The sequence below is a fragment of the Gaeumannomyces tritici genome, assembly GCF_000145635.1.
Source record: "Gaeumannomyces tritici R3-111a-1 unplaced genomic scaffold supercont2.2, whole genome shotgun sequence".
Taxonomy (NCBI): Eukaryota; Fungi; Ascomycota; class Sordariomycetes; order Magnaporthales; family Magnaporthaceae; genus Gaeumannomyces; species Gaeumannomyces tritici.
In genome coordinates this window covers 4,903,895-4,921,581 of record NW_008804546.1, presented here as the reverse complement: position 1 = coordinate 4,921,581, position 17,687 = coordinate 4,903,895, and the positions used below count along the sequence as shown (strand labels likewise).

Genomic DNA, 17,687 nt, shown 5'->3' with positions numbered 1-17,687 from the left:
AAAGCGAATAATATGTACAAAAAGTATTATAATAAAGGCAGGACCCCGGTGCTTTTCGGGGTAAGCAATTAAGTATTGCTAAATACGGCGAACATTAAAATAAAAAGGCCGTCGAAAAAGCTATCGAACAAATGGTTAAAACCTTTTTAAATTTTAAAAATAATTGGGTTAGCCGGTTTAGCGTTCCGGTTAAAGCTCCCGGTAAATTACCGGATATATAACGTATTTCCGGCAAATTTATTGCGGGCGTTTAAAAAAAAGCCCGGCGAAAAACCAAAAAATAAAAATTAAAAATCGAAAAAAAGGAAAAGGATCGTTTTAAAATAAAGGCTTTGCTAAAATATAAAGGGCTTTTGCGGAAACGAAAATACTTAGTTAAATGGATAAATTACGACGAATTAAAAAATTTGTAAATTTTAAAAAGGAATATTACGAAAAAAATTGTTTAAGCATATAAAGCAAGCTTATTGTAAACGAGCTTATAAAATAGGGAAAATACCGAACCTTAGCGGGTAAATACCCGAAAAAAACGGGGGTATTATAGGAAAGGAATGATAAGGGCTAAAAAAATAGCCCAAAAAAATGTTTTAAACGTGCCAAACCGATTGGTTACCGGGAAAAAACGTAAAAAAATTTGTAAACGGTTTGTAATAGCCGTAAAATATCGTACTTTATAAACAAAAAGTTAAATAAAAACGGTATAGTACGGGAAACGCCCCAAATTAATGGTACGATATATTTAAATTTTAAAAAACATGCAAAGTGTAGCACATTTCGGAAAGCCCGTAAAGGGCATGCTTAACGCAATACGCTAAAGCAATTACCGTATTTTAAACGTACGTTGTAATAAAAAACATTATTATTTGCCCGAAAAAAAATAAAAAAATTTCCGAATGGTATAACGAACGGGCCTAAGCGTTCAGGTAGCGGCAAATGCATATTAGCAATATTTAAACCCATTAAAAGGGCGAAAAAAAAGCATTTTAAAATTATTTATTGGGGCATTAAAGCTTAATTAGTAAATATGGATACCGGAATTTCGCAATGCTGCAAAAGCAGCATAACGAAAGGAAATTGTAATTTTAATTATAATAAATTAACGAAAAAAATTTAAAATTAACCACTTTTCGAAAAAGGGATATTAATAATTAATTAAAAAAATATGTAAAAAAAATTAATTAAATGCCGTATTTAAAAAAACCAAAATTTCCGGAAATTACGTTTTTTTTGCTAGCGCTATAATCGTTGCCGCCAAAATCGTTAGCGCTAAAGGCGGCACTTTCCGGCGCCAATATAAACGCCGTACCCTTACGGGAAGCCGCGCGATTGTAAGTTTAAATATCCGAATGCGCCGCAATTGTAACAAAATTAGCGGCAATGCTACCAAAAAAAGCAACCATACCGTTTTCGAAACGTTTAAAAAACGCTTTTATTTTGTTAAAAAAATTACCGATACTAACCGAAGCTTAAGCTTACTTTTTTATTTAAACGGCGATAGCGTAAAATTGTTGGAAAATGTTTTGGGTAATTTTTAATATTGTAGCGCTAGCAATTTTGCGCTAAATGCGTTTTTAAATAACGGTTTAACGTTTATAGCGCGCAAATTGTTTGGCCGATATGGTATAAAAAGATTTAGCTTTTTAAATAGCTTTACGGGCGCGAAATTAAACTTTGGTAAGCTTTTCGAAAAGCTTCGGTATCGTTTTAAGCAACCGTTTGTAAACGGTATTTAAAATTTTGTAAAGGTTTTGGGCCATTTTCCAAAACCATTTGGAAAGCTTAACGCAAGTTTTATTGCTAACCACGTTTTTGCAATAAATACATTTAAAAAACCCCGTACAATTATCGAAGCATATCGGTATACGGGGGTTAACGGCATAATCCTAATATGCTTAACAACCAAAATAACGGTTACAAAATACCGTACGCTCCGTATAATTATTTTTAAAAAAAGGCAAATAAATAAGGTTTTAATTATTGCTTTATTAAAAATCGATAATTTTTTGCAACGAAAACGCGTTATAAATACTTATATAAAACGAAGAAAAAGCAATGTTCGTTTTGGGGGCAAATTTATTAAAATCGAAAGCGTTGCGGCGGCGTTCGTTGCGCGCTTTACGCTTTTTTTTAGCGAAAGTTTTTTTTGCCGCAGCGGTTAAAGCCCGCCGGGGGGTTACCGGCAAAACGTTTGCGGGAATTTTAAAAGGTTGCAAGCGCAAAAAGGCTTAATAAACCCGTAATATTTAAAAGGTTTACCGGAAAGTTACCGGCAAAGCAATCGTTAAAAATTTAAAGGATTAAAGGTTTCGGCGAAACCGAATCCGAATTTAATTAAATTACAATAATTAAAAAAAATACCGAAAAGTTATTAAAAAAGGCTAACGGGCCGGTTGGAATCGAAAAACCCGAAGCGGATACCCGAAAAAATATTACCTTTTTTACGTAATTAAATACGAAGGATAACATTTGCAACTACCGGTTAAGTCCAAATGTTTAAAAGGAACGGCCAAATACCAATTATTTACGGTTACGATCGTTAAAATTGTTAAAATGGTTATTAAATGCACAAAAAGGAAAAAAAAAGGTTTGTAATTTCGAACGGGAAAAAAAGCCTTTTATATGCCGGTACAAACCCATTTTTCCAAATGCTACAAAATTTTATAGCCGGTTTTTTTAAGCGTTGCCGGGCATTAAAACGGTTTAACGGAATACCGTAAACTACCAATTACTTACGGGGTCGCACGCGCGGTACAAGCGGTTTGGGATAAGCCGTATCGGAAAAGGGCAATATGTTAAAAATACGGGCAAAACCGCTTGGCAAAAAGCGAAAAGCGTTAAATGCACGGGCAAAACCGCCCGGTAAAAAAAAAAGGGGGCGCTAGCAATTAACCGGGCACGAATTTCCCGGAAATATGCCGGTAAATTACCGGTATTGCGGCCAAAGCATAATAGCAAAATTAAAAAATAGGGTAAAACTTAAATTGCACGAAAGCGCTTGGAACGCAAAGGATTTAAAAAACCGACCCCGGGTGCCCGAAAGGGTACGAAAAAAGGGAAGGTTAAAAAAGGAACAATCTTTGTTAGCGATAGCACTTTTGGTAGGAGATTTACGGAAACCTAATAAAGGAAACACCGCATCCGGCCCGTAACCCGGTAACCACCCGCCTTTGTACCGATTAACCCCTAACATAGTGCTCCCCATGTGCTATACAGCTCGAACGGGGTAAATAAATTTATATATACGGAATAACGTTTTCTTTTTATATTTGCCCGCCTATACTTTGTACGTATTGCAACCCTTCGACTTATCGATCTTTAGCCCTTTCAAACAGGCTTACCGCCAAAAAATCGGTTTCCAAGCTTTATTTACCTGCTTAACAATGGTAAAAAACGTTAATTTTTAACGGCTTATGCCCACGCACGATTAAAAGCTTTTATTGCCCTTAATATAAAGGCGGGGTAGCGGGCGTCCGGCCTCTGGCCTCGCAATATAACCAAACCCTTTATAAACCGCTTTATCTTTAACAATTTTAGCCTGGACAGCCAACAATCCGAAATTTAACAAACTGCAAAGGATAATAAGGCTAAATAACGTTTAACAATCCTTTCCCAAGCATCCCAAGTACCTTGGGAAACCCCTAAACGATTAAAAAAGTTGGTTACCCAAATTAGCTTTATACAAGCCCGGATACCTGCAAGCCTTACAACCCGGCTTTTCTTTAAAAAGCTTTAAAAAAGCTACAGCACCCGCAAATACGACTTGGCTACCGCCCATCAAAAAATTAAGCAATTAAAGGCCCAATTGGAAATACAACGGCCTTGCAAAAAGAAAAGGGTAGCCACAAATCCCAACAAAACCTTTATGGATATCCGGCGCGTTGCAAAAACGAAGGGTACAGTTAAAAAAGAAATGGATGCAGCGTTTGAAAGCCCGGAAAATTCTAATCAGGAATTAGCTTTATTTTGCATCGAGGTTGCTTAAATAAAGGTAGAAATTTGCAGTTGAATGTAGTAGGTTTGGTGTTAATCGGATCCCTACAGAGTGCGTCGACAGGGGGGGTGCGTCGACAGGGTGTGCATTAACTTAAAACAGTAAGAAACCGTTCCTTCTTATACCCCAAGCGTTCTTCCTTAACGGGTTGATATGTAGGATATGTTCATATCCTTTATATCATCCTTGTCACTTAATATGTTGTCCCTCGTCATATCACCTGCTGGGGTCACGTGACCAAAGGTTGACCCCGCTCGGGGCTCTCTCCCATGCCTCCTTCTGTGGCCTGGTGACAGCCCTGCTGCTGGGTCGTAACACCTTTCCCGTAATCGCCGAAGGCATTATATATTGTGTAGCCACAGCCATACAAGCCACCAAAGCGGTGCAGGCCAAAAGCCATGCGCCGATTTATTACATATCCCCTTTTTCCCAAGTCGCTTCCGCTTCGAAGGCCCGGACCGAAAAAGGCTAGCATTTGCACGTTAAAAACTAAAAACCGGCTTTTTTTATAACATTTTAACAACCCAAGGATTTTAACGAAGCCTTTCCGGCTTGTTAAAGCCAAAACCTTAAAAATCCAACCTTTGCTTTGCGTGCGCGTGTGCAAAGCTTATCCCGCCTTTTTACCACTGTCGATACTGCACCGCCACGGGAAATCCAGCTTTTTTCCGCATACTTTGCTAACGAAAAAAAATCTTTATAGCGTTTTTTGGGGTAACCCGTTTTTTTCGCTTTTAGCGAAGCTTAAACTACGGAAGCGGCCGCTTCGAGCTAACTTTAAACCGGGTTTACAAATTGTACTTTTTAATAACGCACACAAAACGCAAACAACGGGTTTTCGCTACCCCGTATATTAATTAACGGCCGGGTTTAAACTGGGTTCGGCGGGTGCCAGCTACGGGATTGCTGAAGGAATGGGGTTATTCGATGCTACTACGTTTTTAAAGTTTCCTGAACCCCCCCCCCCCCCCCCCAAATTCCTGGGAAGAGCTTAAGCCTGCACTTTTTTAACTTTATTTTAATTCCCCGTTAAAGTTCGCAAAAGCTACGGATTAAATGCCCGTAATGCTTTGCTTTCCGCTTTTTTTAAAAAATAATTACGCTTGTAATAGCTTATTTTTTTGCAATAAAAAGTACCGGGCAACGGAAGTAACGAAAACATTTATTTAATGTTACAAAGAAGACAGTATATACTGTAAAGGAGAGGTTTTAAGCGTAAATAGCAAATGCTTAAAGCATCGGAAGAGCAGTCCCTTTGCTTGAAAGCGTATAACGCTTTCAAGCATTAAGAAGGAAGCTTAGTAAGCAAAAAAGACACGGGAGTTACGTGTATACAAAGGGCAAAAGCTTTTACGAAGCCTTGCACTTTAAATCCTTTCCTTTTTAAAGCAATCCAACCGGAATAGCTTTATACCGTGCTTATACCTTTTTTTTGCAACAATTATAAACCCGGCGATTTTTAAACCCTTTTTTGCAAAGTAAAAGGTTTAATAGCACAAATTTATTCCTTTTTCATTACCTTTATTAAATCGTTTTTAAACGCGCTTTTCCAAGCGCGTTTATTTTCCTTTTCCTTTTTTTTTCCGCAATTTTTTTACGCTTTTAAACCCTTTTTTAACAAATTTTTTTTTGCTAAAGCAAGCTTTGTTATTAATCCTAAACCTTGCCGAAAACCTTTACCAAATCCTACTTTTTTAATTTACGTTTTTACGCTTTTAAAGCTTCCAGCCTTTTGCTTTTTTCCAATTCGGCCTTACCGAAAAGCCCCCGGCTGCTACAGTCCCACAAAAGTAGTTTGGATAAAAACGCAATTTCTTACCAAAACTCACCATATTTAAATGCAAATAAAACAGCAAAATAAAATTGTAAAAATAAACGAAAAAATAAAACTTTATAATAATTTACAAAATCTTTAACATATATTCTTTCTGCATTTCTTAACCTGCTGTAAGCTGTTAAGGATTTTTTTTAAATTTGGCATTGCAATTGTTAAAGGTCGATCGGTGCAAAGGCGGGTGGTTACCAAGTTACGGGCCGGATGCGGTATTTCCTTTGTTAAATTTCCGTAAATTTCTTACCAAAAATGCTATTTCCAACAAAAATTGTTCCTTTTTTAACCTTCCTTTTTTTCGTGCCCTTTCGGGCACGCAAAGTTGGTTTTATAAATTTTTTGCGCTCCATGCGCTTTCGTGCAATTTAAGCTTTATTTTATTTTTTAACTTTACCATTATTAAGGGTTAATCGGTGCAAAGGCGGGTAATTACCGGGTTACGGGCCGGATGCGGTGTTTTTTTTGTTAAACTTCCGTAAATTTCTTACTAAAAGTGCTATCGCCAATAAAAATTGTTCCTTTTTTAACCTCCCCCTTTTTCGTGCCCTTTCGGGCACGCGGGGTCGGTTTTTTAAATTTTTCGCGTTCCATGCGCTTTCGTACAATTTAAACTTTATTTTATTTTTTAGCTTCGCTATTATGCTTTGGCCGCAATACCGGTAATTTGCCGGCATGTTTTTGGAAAAGTTCGTATTTGGTTGGTTGCTAGCGCCCTTTTTTTTTTTTACCGGGCGGTTTTGCCCGTTTTTTTAACGCCCCCCGCTTTTGCCGGGCGGTTTCGCCCGTGCTTTTAACATATTGCCCTTTCCCGATACGGCTTGTTTTAAACCGCTTGTACCGCGCGTGCAACCCCGTAAGTAACCGGTAGCCTACGGTATCCCGCCAAACCGCTTTAATACCCGGCGGCGCTTAAAGAAACCGGCTGTAAGGCTTTACCTTACCTTAAAAAGTGGGTTCGTACCAATATAAAAGGGCTTTTCCTTCTTTTTCGCGGCCGCGGGCCTTTTTTTTTTTTGCATTCCCAATAACCATTTTAACAATTTTAACGATCGTAACCGTAAGTAAGTAATATTTAACCGTTCTTTTTAAATACTAAAACTTAACCGGTAGCTATAAATGTTATCCTTTGTACTTAATTACGTAAAAAAAGTAATATTTTTTTAGGTATTTGCTTCGGGTTTTTCGGTTTAAACCAACCCGTTGGCCCCCGTTAGCTTCCCGGTTTTAGCTAACCCGCTGGCCCTTTTTGGTTTTTCGATTCCCCATGGCTAATTTGGCATTTTGGTTTGCCAAGCCTTTTTTAGCTTTTCGTTCCTTTATATTTCGGCTTAACGCTTTGCTAATAGCCCCCCGGTGTTTTTCCCGGTTATTATGGTGCCGTTAAATTCGGATTTGCTTAAATTTCCAATCCTTTAAATTTTTTACAATCGCTTTACCGGTAACTTTCCGGTAAGCCCTTCGAATGCCGCAGGTTTATTAAACCCTTTTGCGCTTGCAACCTTTTAAACTTTTTACAAACGTACTGTTAATAACCCCCCGGCGGGCTTTAACCGCCGCGGCAAAAAAACCGCCGCCGAAAAAAAGCGTAAAACGCGCAACAAACGCCGCCGCGGCGCTTTTAACTTTTATAAATTTACTTTTAAAGCGAACACCGCTTTTTTTTTGCTTTATATAAATATTTACAATGCAATTCCGCCGCCGGAAATTGTTAATGCCCAATAAAATAACAAATATAACTTTATTTGCTTGCTTTTTTTTAAAAATAATTATACGGAGCGTGCGGTATTTTGTAACCGCTGTTTTAATTGTTAAGCATATTAAAATTATGCCGTTAACCCCCGTATACCGATATGCTTTAATAACATTACGGGGTTTTTTAAATGCATTTATTGCAAAAACGTAATTAATAATAAAATTTGTATTAAATTTTCCAAATAATTGTAAAAAATAGCCCAAAATTTTAACAAAATTTTAAACGTTATTTACAAACGATTTCCTAAAGCAATACCGAAGCTTTTCGAAAGATTTACCAAAATTTAATTTTGCGCCCGCAAAGTTATCCAAAAAACTAAATCTTTCCATACCATATTGGCCAAACAATTTGCGCGTTACAAGCGTTAAATCGTTGTTTAAAAGCGCATCGAACGCAAAATTGCCCGCATTGCAATATTGGAAATTATTTAAAAAATGTTTTAATATTTTCGTACCATTTTTTTTTAAATAAAAAAGCAAATTTAAGCTTTGGTTATTATTAAAAACCGTTTTAATAAAATAAAAGCGTTTTTTAAACGTTTCGGAAAAAATATGGTTGCTTTTTTTGGTAATATTGCCGCTAGTTTTGTTACGATTGCAGCGTATTCGGATACCCAAGCTTACAACCGCGCGGTTTCCCGTTAAAGTGCGGCGTTCGTATTAGCGCCGGAAAGTGCCGCTTTCGGCGCTAACGATTTTACCGGCAATAATTTTAGCGCCGGCGAAAAAAACGTAATTTCCGGAAATTTTAATTTTTTTGGATACGGCATTTAATTAATTTTTTTATATATTTTTTTAATTAATTATTGGTATTTCTTTTTTAAAAAATGGTTAATTTTAAATTTTTTCGTTAATTTATTATAGCTAAAATTACAATTTCCTTTTGTTATATTGCTTTTGCAACATTGCAAAATTTTAATGTTTTTAATTACTAATTAAGCTTTAATGCTTTAATAAATAATTTTAAAATGCTTTTTTTTCGTTCCCCAATAAATTCGAATGCCGCCGATATGCATTTGCCGCTATCCAAACGCTTAAGCCCGTTTGCTATGCCATTTAAAGGTTTTTTTACTTTTTTTCGAGCAAATAATGGTATTTTTTACCATAACGTACGTTTAAAATGCGGTAATTGCTTTAGCGTATTGCGTTAATGTTGCAAGCAGAAGGGATAGGCACGGTGTGAGGCTATTCCGGTTGATATGCTTTAAGGAGGAAAGGATTTGAAGTACAGGGTCCCGTAAGGGCCTCTGCCCTTTATATATACGTAACTCCCTGTCCTCCTTGCTTATTAAGCTTCCTTTTTAACGCTTGGAAGCGTTATACGCTTTTAAGCAAAGGGACCGCTCTTCCGATGCCTTAAGCATTTGATATTTATGCTTAAAACTTTTTTATAACAATATATACTGTTTATTTTGTAATACACCCCTTAAGCGAACTTTTTGGGTTGTTTGTAAATAAAATAAAGGGAAATTGGTTGCTATGTTAATAGCGTAGGATTTAAAAGTTTACCGCGCTTTTAAAGGTTAATTGTAAAAGCGCATTAGCTTTAAAAAGTAACGAAGCAAGCGTTTTTCGCTTTTAAAGGGTAACCGTAAAAGCGCATTAGCTTCGAAAAGTAACGAAGCAAACGCTCCCCGTTGCTAAAGGCAACGAAGCAAATGCTTTAATTACAAAAGGTAACGAAGCAAATGCTTTAATTATTACTGGGAAAAGGTAGGCGTAGCAATTAAAACCTTTTTTTTTTTTATTTCGTTCCGGTTTTCCTTTTTTTTCCTTTTTACCATTATTTTTTTACCAATCCGTAAATCCTTACGCTTTCGTTTTTATCGTTTAAGCTTTTGTTAATACAAAAATTTTTGTAAAAGCAAAAGCAAGCAATTATAAGTGCTTTACGCGGCGGCGTAATGTTTTGAAAGCGTCGTGCGGTGCTAACAAATTGGCTGGAAAATGGGTATTGCCGGTAACAAAACAATGCGTACAACCGTTCGAAAGCGCGCTAAACGCAAAAAATTTAACCGGGTTTAAGCCCAAAAAGAATAAATCGTAGCTTTTTGCTTTTTTACCAATTTATTGCTTTTTTGTTAATTTCGTTTTGTACGCGTATAGTGCGGATTTGCAAACGGTTATAGCTATTTTAGCAATTAAAGCTAAGCAAACGAAAAAAGCATTGTTTAAAAAAAAAAAAAGTTTAGCAAATTAAAAAAAATAAGCAAAAAAAAAGTAAATTCCCTGCGAAAAAGGATAAATAACGGGATATAAAAAACGCGCGGGAGCAGCAAATTGCCCGCGAAAAGGCTTAGAATAACGCCCAAACGATTAAAGCGATAAAAGCGCGTGCGTTTGCCGAAAGCGCTAAGCGGGTTAAAGCTAATCGGGCTCGTTACGTTAAACGGATAAAAGCTTTGCGCCGTTTTTTAATTTAAACCCCGATTAATATTGCCGTAACCGTTTTCGAACTTTCGGTTATTTTTGTTACTTTTTGCACTTTTCGTTTTAATCCCCGACCCGACCTAACCGGTGCTTTTTAAGCTCCGGCTAAACCAAACAAAAGCTTTGGGCCCGATTGGCCTATTCGTTAAACGATTAAAATTAATTTTAATTTTGATAAATTCGTTAATCGGTTTATTTAAAAAAATAACGATAATAACGATAAGCCCGTTGTTTTCCTTAATACCCGGAAGCGCAAAGCGGGTAAAAAAACGAGGGTAAATAGCTAGGTTAATTCGTTCCTAACCGTTTTTGCGGGTTTTATATTAACTACCCCTTTCTTTTCCGTTTTAATCCTTAAAAAAAATGCTATTTGGCCTTTTTTTTTAGCGAAACCGTTAACCTTTTTTTAACGGGAACGTTTTAATTGGCTTTTCCGATAATACCATTCCCCGCGCGGTTTTATGCGATAAATGCATTAAAAGCTTTTTAATAAGGTTTCGGGGCCTTTGTAGCAATAGGCCCATAGCGCGTTCCTTTTGGGATGGTCGTACTTTACGGTGTGTTTAATGTGCTTAAAGCAATTACCGTTGCAACCCTTTCCCCTTTTTGCCTTAGCTGCGCATTGTAATTGCTTTATTTTAAAAAAAGCTTTTGGGTGGTTTTCGCCCTAAAATTAAAAAGTTTAAAAAAGTGGTAAGCCATTTTTTCGAGCTTTACCCGAAACCGGGCAGCAAGCAAAAGGATAAAGCCAAAAAGGGAAATAAAAAGGCTCCCCGTCGAAGTAATTCTGCTTTTCGTAGCCCGATTTTAAAAAAAAAGGAAAATGGTAATAATAACGAAGGAGGTTAAGGAAATGGCATTAAAACCGCAATAATTTAGGGCTATTCCTTTTATGGAAATGCTTTTATTTATTAAATAATGGGTAAGGGTTAAGGTTAGGATGGAAAGGAAAAATGGACAAAAAAAAGGTGCAGCGCTTTTGGAAATTGTACGCGTTATAATTAAGTGCCGTTTTATTATTTAAAACCGGCATGCTTTATATTTATTAATAAAAAAGGAATTTGCGTTGTGCTTTTATGCAAACGTTATACGCTTTTAGTATTTGCTTCGAGGTTTTTGGCTGCGTGTTAAGCTTGCCGACCCGTTTTTAAAGGAATTGTGCAATTTTAAAGCAGCTTTAAATATTTTAAATTTGTAAAGCGGGAGGTTTTTGGTAAGCCTATTTGTTAGCATAAGGGCGGTTTTAAAATATATTACGTCGAACGTTCCTTTTTGGTACTTTTGGCGTAGCCATATATTTATAATATTTACGTGCTTTAAGGCCGTATTAATACGGGTGCCTTTTTTAATTACTAATCGGATCGTTTGTATGTTATTATAGCAAAGCTTTTAAAAAATATTAATTTCCAAACGCAGGTTTCGGAAAAGCCTTTGCATGGCGATGGTTTTTTTTCCGAGCTTTATAAGCGCTAAAAGCTTTGCTTTTGTAATGGACGTTGTAACGGTAGCTTATTTTTTTGCTTTTTACGCTACGGGCTTTTCGAATAGGAATATAACGTATTTTTTAAACGACCTTTTCGTTTTTTTATCGTCGGCGAAAAAGGCGTTTAAAGCGAGGAGCAAATGGTTGGATTTTGGGACGTTCCTTAACCGGATGCAATAGGATTTTAACCTTTTTAAATATAAAAGGGTATGGTTTGCCGCTTTTAAGTGCTTTTTATTTGGGTTTGTAAGGTATTTGGAAAGTTTTGCGCTTGCAAAAGCAACGTTTGGGCGGATAGTAATGGCCGTATAAAGTATAAACCCGATTTTTTTTTGCATGGCTAGGATTTCGGCGGGTATCGTTACCCCCGAATTTTTTTTAAGCGTTTGGTTGGGCAAAAGGGAGCGTTTTACGCTTTTATTCCCGAAGTTAAAGGTATTAACGATTTTGTCGATGTAAAAGTCGTGGTGCAGGGTTATTGTTCGTACCTTTTTATCCTTTACGATTTGGACCCCGAGGAAAATTTTAAGTGGTTCCTTTTTTATTTTGTACTTTTTTTTAAAACCGTTTAATACTTTCGTTGTTATTTTTAAATGCGTAATACGGTTAAGGATAATTATATCGTTAACGTACAAAAGGAAAAAAACCTTACGTTTTGTGCTTATAAATAAATAAGGCTTTTTCGTTAACGGGGTAAGCTTTAATTTTTTAAGGGTTTTTTTAAAAGCTAGGTATTATAACTTCGGTAAATCCCGTAGCCCGTATAAGGCTTTTTTAAGCCGGGTTACGAACCTTTTTCGGTAATACCCAAAGGGGAACTTTACGTAAACGGGTATATAATTATTGCTAATTTTTGCGTAAAAAAAGGCTTTGCTAACGTTAATTTAATACGTTTCGAAGTCGAAATAAGCTATAATTGCCATTATAATTTTAAAGCTTTTGGTTACAAGCGTAGCAGCGTAAGTTTTTTCCAAACCGTTGGGCTATTAATTACTTTTAGTTACCGCGCGGGATTTATAGTCCGTAACGTAACCGTTTTCGTCGAATTTGTAAATAAATACCCAAATAATGTCGATAGCTTTGTTACCAAGCAAATTTTTCGGAATTTCCTTTTAAACTTTTTTTTTTAATAATTTGTTAATTTTCCCGAAAACAAATTGTTTAAATTTTTTTCCATGCGGGTGCGTATTAAGCTTTCGCTAAAATTTTGGAATTTATTGTAATTCGTTTTAATGCAACCGTTTATTTTTTTAAAGGCTATTGCGCTTTAATGTTTTCGTTACGGTAATTATAATTATTTTATAAACCGGGCGATGGCCAAAATTATTTTTTTTAATCGCCGTTTGTTAATTAAGCAAATACGTATCGAAAAAGGCTCGCTAACTTTCGTTTATTAAATTTGTTCCAAAGGTAGCGTTTTTAATTTTCGATTTGGAAGCGTTAAACGCTATCGCTAAACCGTAATAAAAAATGGCGCTGTTAAAGTTATTGCGTTATTTGCTTTCCTTTTTTTTTTTTTTTTTTTTTTTTTCCTTTGCGGCCGCACGCGTTGCGGCGCGGATTGCTTTAAACGTAATTATCGGCGAATTCGGTAAAAGCGCGTTGGAAAAAAAAGCTTTGGGCGAAAGCAAAAGGCCCGTCCTTTTGCGGGGTTGGCCTTTGCCTTTTTTAACCGGAAAAGGAAAGGAAGGCGGCGCTTTTTGCTTGTTTGGGTTTGCTTCGAATAAACTTTTAAAAGTTTTAAACGCTTTTGGTATCGCGATTAGGGGCGCCGCAAAGGTGCCGCTTATGGTTGCAATTGGCATATCCGGTTTTAAGGTAAGCAAAAACCGGCTTGTTGCTTTATAAGGTAAAGCCAGCCCTAACGGTTTTAAAAGTTGTTTTTCGGGCTCGTTGTTACCTTTACCCCTTACCAACGGGAAGTTATTGCTTTTCCCGGGCCGTATAAAGCCGTAATACGAATTGCCCATACGTAAAAAGCCCGTATTACGCATTTGTTTTGCTTTATAGCCATTTTTTAAAGCATTTGGAATTAAAAATTTGTGCGCGTTTGGATCCGGCCCGTTGGCCGAATCCTTTGCGGCTTTAGCTTTTATGGTTACAATAAAACCTGGCTTTTTTACCCCCGATTTTTAACCTTAATATTTGGTAACGGAAATAAGTGCTTAAAGCTTTTCCGGTTGGAAAAGCTTTAGCGCATTAGTAATTCCTTTTCGGGTTGCAAGCGGGTTTTTCGTTTCGTTGTATTTAACCAGCAAATTGTAAGTAGCTACGTCGATCGGGTCCTTTTTTTGTTTGCTTTTAAAAAAGCTTTTTTTATTAAATTTAACGTTTTTTGTAATTATTACTTTTTTTTTAACGGGACCCAAATCCGGTAAATGTTAAAGGTTTAATAACTTATTAAATATCCAACCCCAGCACAAAGGTTAATTTTAAAATGCTTAAAATTCGCGTTGTAGGACCTTTTTACGTTTAAAGGATAAACTTTGCACCCGTAAGCGTAAATGCCGTCCCAATCCGGTTTTAAATCGGTTGTTAAACCCGTAAAAAGCTTTAAAGCGTAATGCCGGAATTACCCCCGAAATTAATTTAAAAAAATATTGTTAGGAACGCGCATGCTTTTTAACGGTAAAGGATTTATATTTTTTAGCCAAACGGCAGCGTAAACCGTTTCCGGCTATAAATGCTTAGGAAGTTTTGCGCTTTCGCGCATGCGTATCCCCTTTGTAACAACGTTTTATCCCGTACGCTCGATTATCCCGTTGGGTTCGTAAATGTATAACGGTAAGGTTTCGATAACAATGCTTTTAATTTAAGCCCATTTTTCGTATTCCAAAAACCTTTTTATAAATATAATGGACTTTTTTTGGTTGTATTTAAAAATAGCAATAAATAGTTCGTACTATTTTTTTACTTACGTTTTCCATTTTTTTAAAACTTTGGTAACCATTGGTCCTTTTTTGTTTAAAAGTGTAAAGCTTTAGGTTTTGCCGTTATATTCGTTTATTAACAGCAAAATCCAGTTTATCCTTAATTTCGATTTAAGGTAATTAAATAAGTTAAACCAAACCTTCCAAAAAGGGCGCATGGCCTTTTTTATAAAGCGCTTGGAAACGACGGTTATAGCATAAATTGTTGCGCATGCTTCGTATTTAATCCGTTTAGGTCCTTTAATTTTAACGTTTCGGGCGTTCCAAACGAAAGCTTCCAGCGCTTGTAATCCCAAATAACCATTGCGCAAATGCTAAAGGTCGGCGGTATTTTTTTGCGGTTTTGTAAAATTCGAAAATGGACGTTACGTATGCGTAGCACGTTTGCGGCGTAAAAATTCTTTAATCGCAAAGGTTAAAACCGTATTTTTTGGGAAAAATTGCAACGTGGTTAATACAAAGTAAATAGCAATAGGTTTGTATTTATAAAACATTACGTTGTTTTTGCGCTAAAAGCGTTTAATTACTTTCCCGTCGGTAACTTTTTTAATGCGCAAAATCGCGTTTTTCCCGCAAAATTATACCTTTTTGGCGTTTAAGCGGGCTTTCGAAATAATATTAATATAAAAGCCTTTTACTAAAACGACGTTGTAAAGCTTAAGGTTTCCGCTTCCGTTTAAAGAGCTAAAAAGCGTACGAATGCTACGTCCCAAAATCGGAAGGTATTAAATGCCGTATTGGACCGTTTCGGTACCGTTTAACGATTAAAATAACCTTTTATTAAAGCGCTTTTTATCGTTAACGATGTAAAGCAAACCGCAATTATTAAATAGCGTGCTTTCGAAATAAGTATTTTTTATAATATTAAGGGCCGAAAAAACGCTTTAAAACAAAAGCATTTTAAGTACGGCCGCGTTTAAGTCCCACTTTTTTTTTAAAGCTTAAAAATTGGAATTTAACGCGCTTTCGGCTTGCTTTTTTTAAGCGGAATTTTTAAATTTGCTTTTGGAAAGGAAGGATTTTTTAAGTAATTTTTAACGGTTTTTTTCCAGGGACTTTTTAATTTTTTTGCATTTTTCGTTGTTTAGCTTGTTGCGAAAGCGTTCGGAGTTGCCGGTAAGTACGTAAACGAACTTTTAACAATCCTCCGGCTTTTAGGAATGGTTTTAAATGCAAACCGGGCATCCGTACGTTGTTGCGTTATTTTGCTAAATGCTTTTAACTTTTTCGTTTTTGTTTTTAAGTACGCCCCCGAAAGTTAAAAACGCGAGCTTTTTTTTAGTGCCCAAATTATTAATGCGGTACTAAAAAAAAATCGTTAAAAATTTAGTAACCAAAATATTTATTTTTCCCGTAAAGTTGCCCGTAGCTATTTTTTAACGGTAGCGCTTTGCCCAAAAAGGGTTAAAGCGCTTTATATATTTAAAAAAGTTAAGCATAAGCGTAAGGCCTTGTATTTTAAAAACGTTTTTAATTTTGGCTTAAATAAAGATCGTTTGGAATTTCGGAAACCATTAGTTAATATTTGTAGTGCTGGCGGCCTTTTTAAACGTATTGCGGTATTTTTAAAAAATTATTTAAATTTTTATTATGGAAGTGGGAGCGTAAAGCGCTTTTAAACAAATAATAATGCTACGGAAAGTAACGTAATTGTTGGTTTAAACTTTTAATTGCGCGTTTGCAAGCGCGATAAAGTTTACGGAAAAATTAATCCATTTAAAAAGGGTTGTAATTTTTTTCGAAGCGGTTTTGCTTGCGGTATCCTTTGCTTTAAGCGCTTTTTTGTATTTGGCTTTAAAATTACCTTTAGTAAAAACCGAAAGGGCTTGGGAAAGTTCGGGATTAAATCTTTGCGTGGCTTTGCTTTTGCTTTGCTAGGCTTTTAGGCAAGCTTTTTTTTTTTCGGTCGAAAGGATCGTTTGTTAAGCCAGGCGTTTGAATTTATGGTTTTTAACGTGCTTGGCCCGGGCTTTTATTGCAAAAAAGTTAAAATTTAGGGTTTCGTTGGCCTATACGTCGTTCGGGGACTTTAAATTAAAGTTAATTTGGTTTTAAATCCTTAAAATTAATGCGTTTTAACGGAGCGCCGTAAATTACGTAAGCCATTATTTTTAATTTTTAAGCAGCGCTATTACGAAAAAATCGTTATCCGTGCTATTTATAACTGGTAATAACCGGAAGCTTGTAAAAGTAAAGCGGTAAAGGATAAGGGGTTGGAAGCTTTAAAAGCGTAAAAACGTAAAAGTTAAAAAAGTAAAATTTAATAAAGGTTTTTGGCAACGTTCGGGATTAATAACGGAATTTGTTTCGGTAAAAAAAACTTTGTCGAAAAAGGTTTTAAAAGCGTAGGAATTTTTTCGTAAAAGAATTGCGGAAAGGAAAAGGAGGATAAACGCGCTTAAAGGAGCGCGTTTGGGAACGATTTGATAAAGGTAATAAAAGGGAAATAAATCCGTGCTGTTAAGCCTTTTACTTTACGTTAAAGGGTTTAAAAGTTGCCGGGCTTATAATTATTGCAAGCAAAAGGGATAGGCACGGTGTAAGGCTATTTCGGTTGATATGCTTTAAAAAGGAAAGGATTTGAAGTGCAGGGTCCCGTAAGGGCCTTTGCCCTTTATATACACGTAACTCCCTGTCCTCCTTGCTTACTAAGCTTCCCTTTTGACGCTTGGAAGCGTTATACGCTTTTAGGCAGGGGGACCGCTCTTCCGATGCCTTAGGCATCTGATATTTATGCCTAAGGCTTCCTTATGACAGTATATACTGTTTACTTTGTGATAGTTAAGCATGCTTTTTATAAGCTTTCCGAAATGTGCTACACTTTGCATATTTTTTGGAATTTAAATATATCGCACCATTAATTTAAAGCGTTCCCCATATTATACCGTTTTTATTTAACTTTTTATTTATAAAGTACGATATTTTACGGTTATTGCAAACCGCTTACGGGTTTTTTTACGTTTTTCCCCGGTAGCTAACCGGTTCGGCACGTTTAAAATATTTTTTTGGGTTATTTTTTTGGCTTTTGTTATTTTATTCCTGTAATACCCCCGTTTTTTCCGGGTATTTACCCGCTAAAGTTCGGTATTTTCTTTATTTTATAAATTTGCTTCCAATAAGCTTGCTTTATACATTTAAACAATTTTTTTCGTAATATCCCTTTTTAAAATCTACGAATTTTCCGATTCGTTATAACTTATTTATTTAATTAAATATTTTCGTTTCCGCAAAAGCCCTTTATATTTTAGCAAAGCTTTTACTTTAAAGCAA

General features: G+C 36.0%; 3 protein-coding genes across 3 annotated transcripts; all 3 read left to right on the top strand.

The window, feature by feature from the left end:
• Window positions 1-1,044: 1,044 nt before the first annotated feature.
• GGTG_04200 (hypothetical protein) lies at window positions 1,045-1,678 on the top strand (the record flags this gene model as incomplete). The annotated part of the gene is made up of 3 exons (XM_009221992.1): window positions 1,045-1,076; window positions 1,235-1,328; window positions 1,649-1,678. The coding sequence occupies 3 exons, from the start codon at window positions 1,045-1,047 to the stop codon at window positions 1,676-1,678; spliced, it is 156 nt and encodes a 51-aa protein (XP_009220256.1).
• Window positions 1,679-12,957: 11,279 nt separating this feature from the next.
• On the top strand, window positions 12,958-13,463 carry GGTG_04199 (hypothetical protein; the record flags this gene model as incomplete). The annotated part of the gene is made up of 3 exons (XM_009221991.1): window positions 12,958-13,078; window positions 13,226-13,305; window positions 13,365-13,463. The coding sequence occupies 3 exons, from the start codon at window positions 12,958-12,960 to the stop codon at window positions 13,461-13,463; spliced, it is 300 nt and encodes a 99-aa protein (XP_009220255.1).
• A 2,114-nt stretch (window positions 13,464-15,577) lies between these two features.
• GGTG_04198 (hypothetical protein) lies at window positions 15,578-16,015 on the top strand (the record flags this gene model as incomplete). Its single annotated transcript, XM_009221990.1, has 2 exons — window positions 15,578-15,674; window positions 15,804-16,015. Coding segments are annotated over 2 exons (309 nt in total), but the record flags the coding sequence as incomplete, so codon positions are not given.
• Between the last annotated feature and the right edge of the window lie 1,672 nt (window positions 16,016-17,687).